This window comes from Rhincodon typus, chromosome 7 (genome assembly GCF_021869965.1).
Source record: "Rhincodon typus isolate 14 chromosome 7, sRhiTyp1.1, whole genome shotgun sequence".
Taxonomy (NCBI): Eukaryota; Metazoa; Chordata; class Chondrichthyes; order Orectolobiformes; family Rhincodontidae; genus Rhincodon; species Rhincodon typus.
Genome location: NC_063338.1, coordinates 14,652,596 through 14,659,922, shown reverse-complemented (window position 1 = coordinate 14,659,922; position 7,327 = coordinate 14,652,596). Strand labels below are relative to the sequence as shown.

Genomic DNA, 7,327 nt, shown 5'->3' with positions numbered 1-7,327 from the left:
ACTGTCACTACTCACCGTTATTGCTGACCCCGTCGAGTATTACTGTCTCTTCTCACCGTTATTACTGACCCCGGTAAGTATTCTCGTCATTTCTCACCATTATTACTGACCCCGGTAAGCATTACTGTCGCTCCCCTCCGTTATGACCGCCTCTGTTGAGATTTTTGCTCCCTGTCCGTTACCTGCGTTGTTGAGCCACCGACGCCCCGTTGCCGCCAGTCTGCCCGGGACTGAAAGCTCCCCCGTCCCCGTACATTTGGCCGCCGCCAAGAGCAGCCATACCGACGAGAAGACAGAGGACAGGGGGCAACAGCGCCATCTTGGCATGTCCCCCACGGGGCGAAGACAAAGGAAGGAACGGAAGAAGCGCGCGAGGAGTGCGTCGCTAAATTCCCTTCCCCCCCTACCGGAAGTAGGAGCGGTGCGTCGGTGTAACCGGTCCTCCCTCCTTTTCTCCCCCCACCCGCCCGTTCGTGACGTCGTTAACGGTCGCGGCGATGGCAGGGACAGCGTTGAAACGGCTGATGGCCGAGTACAAGCGTAAGTTGTGAAAGAGAAGGTGAGGGGTTTGGGGGGGGGGGTGGTAAAAGAGAGGCCTCAGCGCCCGGGAGGGCATTGGGGCATTGGGGCATTGGAGCCCTGGGACTGCCCAGAGGCGGCGGATCATCGGGCGTTGGGGCCACTTAAAGAGCTCTCTGGAGATGGGAGAAGGCCTTGGGTTTGAAGGCACTTGAATTAGGGAAAAACGTAGGGAATATTAAATAGGGAATTCTTCTCCTGGACAGGCAGATGGTACTTAGACCTTCAATGATCCACATCGTGCGATCAGGTCTCGAAGAGGTGAGAGTGCTGCTGCTGATCCAAGGCTAAATGCTAATTACTGCCAGCACATTTCCAGTATAGTTCCTGCTGTTCTGAGGAAGGGTCACCGGACCTGAAACGTTAACTCTGACTATTTTTTTTCTTCACAGATGTTGCCAGACCTGCTGAGCTTTTCCGGCAACTTCTGTTTTTGTTCCAGTGTAGTAACCACTAGTTTGTCATCATTATGATTACTGTAAACTGAGTGACATGGCTATGGGGCTGACATTGCTAAGTAATCCAGGGGCAAAAGGGAGCGAGAAAATAAATGCAAATAAATCTATCACTAGAGAAAAAATGCTAGGGAAACTAATTGGGTTAAAGATCGAAAAATTCCCCCTGGGCCTGATGTGTTGCGTCCTCGAATATTAAAGGAAGTTGCTACAGAGATAGTGGATTGTACTGCTGGTGATCTTCCAGTTTTGCTTACATTCTGGAAAGGGCCTGGAGGATTGGAAAACTGCCAAGGTAACACCTTTATTCCAAAAGGGAGGGAGACAAAAACAGTAACTGTAGAACAGATAGCTTAATGTCAGTTGTTGGTGAAATGTTAGTCTATTATAAAGGAATTAATAGTATTTCAGAAATGCATAATATAATCAAGCAGAGTCACGATGAAGAAATCATCCCTGACGTTTACTAGAGTTCTTTTGAGGAGGTAACAAGCAGTATAGATAAATGGAAAACAGTGGATTTAATATATTTGGATTTGCAGAAGGTGTTTGATAAGGTACCACATATTAGGCTAATTAATAAGAGTCAATGGAACTGGGGGTTGTATATTAGTATAGATAAGGATTGTTTTATATTAGTTAGCTGGAGTTGGGATAAGGGATTCAATTCTAGGATGGGGATCTGTAACAAATGGAATACCACATGGATCAGTGCTGACATCATAATTTACCATATATAAATGACTGGATGAGGAAAGTTTGTGGATGACACAAAAATAGGTGAGTGGTGAAGATGACACAAAGAGTCTGTAGAGGGATATGACAGGTTAAGTAAGTATACAAAAACTTAACAAATGGAATGTAATGTGGGAAAATGTGAGGTTATGCAGTTTGGCAGGAAGTATAGAGGAGCTGAATATTATTTAAATGACAAAAGATCACAGAAAGCTGCAGTACAGAGGAATTTGGGAGCCGTCATCCATGAATCGTGAAAAGCTAGCAATCGTGTTCGGTGGGTAATAGGAAAAGCAAATGGAATGTTGGCCTTTATTTCAAAGGAAGTTAAGTATAAAAGTAGGAGGGCCTTGCTAAAACTACACAAGGCACCAGTCAAAACCCAGTGAAATACGGCAAGCAGTTTTGGCCCCCTTAGATAAAGAAAGATAAACTAGTATTAGGGGCAGTCCAGAGAAGATTCGCTAGACTGACATCAGGTATGGAGGGGTTTTCTTGCATGGATTGGTTGAATAGGTTGAGCCCGTACTCATTGGAATTTAGAAGAATGAGAGGAGACTTCATTGAAACATGTATAAGATTCTTGAGGAATTTGATGGGATAAATGCAGAAAGGTTATTCCCCTTTGTGGGAGAGTTAAAATAAGAGATCACTCATTTAAGACAGAGGAGGAATTTCTTCTCAGAGGGTAGTGAACCTGTGGAATTCTTTACTGTAGAGGGTTGTCGACGCTTGGTCCGTAAGTGTATTCAAGGTGAAGATATATTTTTAATCAGTTAACGAATCAAGGATTATGGGGAACTGGTAGGAAAGTGGAGTTGAGGATTATCAGATCACACTCATTGAATGGCAGAACACATTTAATGATCTGAATGGCCTACATCTCTTACATTTTAGGTCTTACGGCAGCGGCAGCTTTGCATATTGTCATGTAATGTGGCCTGTGTCCCCAAAACATGTTACAAGTTTAATTCTGCAAGAAAGGCTTAACTTAAATAGCTCCTTTATAAGACCTCGGGCTATGCTATAGCACTTCACAACCAGTGAGCTACTTTTGAAATACAGTCACTGTTGTACATTGCACAGCAAATGATATGGATGCAGGAAGGTCCCACATACAGCAATATCATAACAACCTTCACTTTATTGACAAAAAAAAGGTGAAACACTGTTAATGCTAGAAACCAGGAACCGAAACAAGTAGTGATGGAAAAACTCTGGTCTGGCAGTATCTGTGAAAGTAGAATCTTATTTTAATTCACTTGTGACTCATGGGACAGATTCTGCAGGACCTGCTGACTACTTTTGAAAAATTCTTTCATGTGTCATTGGTTGGAGCAGCATTTATTCCCCATTCCTAGTTGCCGTTGAGAAGGTGGTTGTGAATTGTCTTCTTGGATTGCGCCAATACATGTGCTGTAGGTAGACCCACGATGCCTTTGGGGGCGGGGGTGGATTCCAGGATTTTATCCTAAAGACACAAGAATGGCAATGTCCGGATGGTGAGTGACTTGGAAGGGAATTTGCAGCAAGTGGTGTTCCCGTGTATCTGCTGCCGTTTCCTTTCTAACTGGAAATGATCATGGGTTTGGAAGGTTCTATCTAAGGATTCTTGGTGAATTTCTGCAGTGCAATTTGTAGCTGGCACATACTGCTGTGAGTGAGCATTGGTGGTGGAGGAAGTGGTGTTTGTGGATGTGGCGCCATTCAAATGGGCTGCTTTGTTCTGGATGGTGTCAAGCTTCTTGAGTGTTGTTTAAGCTGCACTCGTCCAGGCAAGTGGGGAGTATTGCATCACACTCCTGACTTGTGCCTTATAGGTCGTGGATAGGCTTTGGGGAAATCAAGAGATGAGTTATTTACTACAGTATTTCTAACCTTTGCCTAGCTTTTCTAGACACTATTTTTATGGCTAATCCAGTTTAGTTTCTGGTCAATGGTAACCCCCCAGGATGTTGTTAGAGGGGGTTCGTTGATGGCAATGTCATTGAATGTCATGGGGCAGTGGTTAGATTGTCTCTTATTGGAGATGGTCATAGCTTAGCATTTGTATGGAGCAAGTGCTGCGTGCCATTTGTGAACCCAAACCTGGATATTGACCAGGTCTTGCTGCATTTTGACATGGACTGCTTCAGTCTCTGAGGAGTTCCAAATGGTGCTGAACATTATACAATCATTTGTAAACATCCCCAATGTTCTTATGATGGAGGGAAAGTCATTGATGAAGCAACTGAAGATGATTAGGCCTAGGATACTATCCTGAGAAACTCTAGCAGCAAAGGCCCGGCACTGAGATGATTGAACTCCAATAACCCCAACCCATCTTCCTACATTCCAGGTATGACTCCAACCGATAGAGAGTTTTCCTCTTGCTTCCCATTGGCTCTGGTTTTGCTAGGCTCCTTGATGCGACATTCAGTCACGTGATCTTGATGCCAATGGCAGTCACTCTCACCTCAACTTTAGAATTCGGCACTTTTATCTGTGTTGAACCAAGGCTGTGATGAGGTCGCAAGCATAGTGGCCCTGGCAGAACCTAGACTGCACATCAGTGAGCAGGTTATTAATAGCATGTGCTGCTTGAAAGCAAGTGTCATCAATAGTACAATCTCTTTACTGCCAATTGAAAGTAGACTGATTGGGTAGTAATTGGTCAGGTTGGATTTATCCTGCCTTTTGTGTACAAGACATACCTGGGCAATCGATGGAATTAATGAATCGAGTGATCATCAACAGGAATATTAGTTCTGTTTCTATTTTGATAGATGTTGCCTGAGTAACAGATGCTATCTGAGTAATTTACTATGATCGATTTGACGGTAGGAAATGACACTGAAAGGCAAAAAGGTTTAGTGGTTATAGGACAAGTAGTGAAAAAAAAGATGTGACCAAAGAAGGTCGAAATAGGAATAACAGAATCATCACCAATTCCTAATGTTTGGAGGGGGTGAAAATGTAGCAGTGCTTATGATCTGAAATGGTCTAACTTAGATGTTGAGTCCAGCAGGTTGTAAAGTGCAGATTTCGAAGTTGAGGTGCAGTGCCATGAACTAATATTGAGTTTCATTAAAACAATGTATGAGGCTGAGGACAGATTGGGAGTGGAGAGGAGAATTAAAGTGACAGGAAATCAGAAACTTAATGTAGTGCTTGTGGACAGCACAAAGGTGTTCTCAAAGCAACTGCTCAAACTGTTTGGTCCCTTCAGTGGAGGAGACACTAATGTGATCTGTGAACACAGCACATTAAATTGAAAGAATTGCAAGTAAATCACTGGATTTGAGAGTAGGATAATGTAAAAAAAAAGGGGGGAAAATTTGATGTGTTGCATCCCCTGTGCTTGCATGGGAGAGATTTAGGACTTAGACCAGGATGTCACAAAGGACTGGTCCATTTTAGGACACTGAAAGGAAGAAATCAAGGAGAATGACTCATTGAAAATGGAAAGGGAACTCCATGGTGGTCCTTGGAGGGAGCTGAAAGGGGTGAGACTTGGTTGAAGGCCCTGTCAACCACATTTGAGAGAAATCCTCAGTTGAGGCATGAAGTAGACTTTTCAAGAGTACTGGCATGGAAGGTGTCATTGTCAGAACAGATGTGACAGAGAAGGAGGAATTGAGTGCAAAAACTTGACTTGTAGGGAATGTGGTCAAGGTAGCTGTGAGACTCGGTGAGCTTACAGTAAATGTTGATTAGTAACCTATTGGCAGAAATGAAAACGTGCAAGTTGAGGAAGGGAACAATTGGCGATCAACAATATGATCTTCAGGGAAAAGTGGAACTTGGAAAGAAAGTTGAAATTTTGACAAAAACTAACTAATCCGAACATGAGAGAAGGGACCCAAGTATAAATGTTTTGCGTATCCCATGAAGGAGATAAGAGCCACATGGTACGCAAAACAGCAACTTTTATTTATTTGTGAAAATATGTATAAAGTTGAATGGAACAATATGAAAACAAGTTCAACTAGCCAGTGAACATTTCTTTGTGATGCAGTTTGAAGAGTAGTTCAACGGGCAGGACAACAGGGAGAACACATCCAATCTTCTTTGAAATAATGTGTTGGCATATTTCGGGTCCATCCATGAGGGCAGAGTTTAAAATTTCGTACAACACTCTTCTAGCACTGCATCAGAGTTCCACCCTCGATGACATACTGAAGTGGGACTTGAAATTACGATCTTCTGATTTTGTAAACCTCTACTAAATCTCTCAAACTAGGTTTTCAATCTGTCCATATAATTGAAGTCCCCCATTCCTGGAACTATTCTTCTAAATATGTTCTGCACCTTCCCAAATGACTTCACCTCCTTTCCAAAGTGTGGTACCCAGAATTGAATTAAATTCTGATGTTGAGGCCAAATCAGTATTTGCAAAGCTTTCTTGCTTCTCTAGTCTGCCTCTGTTTAACAAATCCTAGCTCTGCAGTGCCAGGATTTTAACGTACCCATCTACCTTCAATGATTTGCACATATATACCCTCTGTTTCTGCTCCGAGTTAAGAATTGTATTCTTTATTTTTTCCGAGTCCTCATTCTTTGGACCGTAACGTATCAATTCACACTGCTCTGCATTAACTTTCATCTGCTACTTGTCCATCCTTTCAACAAATCTTTATCCTCCTTGTCATTCGTAGTGCTTCCAGGCTGTGTCATCTTTGAAAACAGGAGCCTGGTTCAATGGCACTTCCTGAGTTATTTCACCTGGATGATTGAGCTTAAGTTCTGGAATGGATCTTGAATGAATAAGGGTTCTGACTCTGAAGTCAAAGAGCTACCAATTGAGCCACCATTGACATGCAGTTATTTACAATCAATAGAGTACAAAGAATCACTTGAACAAATTCTGGTTCCATTTGAGTGAAGTAAAAATAGAAGTTGCTGGAGAAATTTGGCAGGTCTGGCAGCATCTGCATCAAAGAGTCATATTGGATTTAAAGCATTAACTCTGTTTCTCTCCTTGCATATGCTGTCAGACATGCTAGGTTTCTCCAGCACTTTTTATTTTTGGTTCAGATCTCCAGCATCCTCAGTGCGTTGCTTTTATTTACTGGGTGTGATTCTTGTAGCAATTGCTTTCTGTCACCAGAGGGTGCTGCTGTACCTTGTATGAGACTGTGAGCTTATAATGGATGTTGATGAGCAACCTATCGGCAGAAATGAAAATGAAAAAGTTGAGCAAGGCAACAGTTGGCAATCAACAATATGATCTTCAGAGAACAGTGAACCTTGGAAAGAAAGTTTAAATTTTGACAAAAACTAACTAATCCGAAGGGAAGGGACCCAAGTATAAATATTTTGCATATCCCTTGAAGGAGCTAAGAGCCACATGGATTCAAAGCAGCAACTTTTATTTATTTGTGAAAATATGCATAAAGTTTTATGGAACAACTTGGTTTATCGAATCAGTCCTGCAGATAACCAGTACCGTTCTTAATTCTGTTGCAGATAACAAGGTGTAGAGCTGGATGAGCACAGCAGGCCAAGCAGCATCAGAGGAGCAGGAAGGCTGACGTTTCAGGCCTCGACCCTTCTTCAGAAAGGCCGGAAACGTCAGC

At 42.7% G+C, this 7,327-nt stretch overlaps 2 protein-coding genes across 3 annotated transcripts in view; one reads left to right on the top strand and one right to left on the bottom strand.

Moving 5' to 3' along the window:
• pofut2 (protein O-fucosyltransferase 2) overlaps positions 1-411 on the bottom strand; it is a 23,849-nt gene extending 23,438 nt beyond the window's left edge. For both annotated transcript variants that reach the window (XM_020511601.2, XM_048598596.1), the window contains exon 1: positions 183-411. In XM_020511601.2, coding sequence (XP_020367190.2) covers positions 183-319 — 137 coding nt within the window. In that variant the 5' untranslated portion in view covers positions 320-411. The remainder of the gene's footprint in view (positions 1-182) is intronic.
• Position 412: 1 nt separating this feature from the next.
• ube2g2 (ubiquitin-conjugating enzyme E2G 2 (UBC7 homolog, yeast)) overlaps positions 413-7,327 on the top strand; it is a 35,882-nt gene continuing 28,967 nt past the window's right edge. The window contains exon 1 of the mRNA XM_020511600.2: positions 413-540. Coding sequence (XP_020367189.1) covers positions 498-540 — 43 coding nt within the window. The 5' untranslated portion in view covers positions 413-497. The remainder of the gene's footprint in view (positions 541-7,327) is intronic.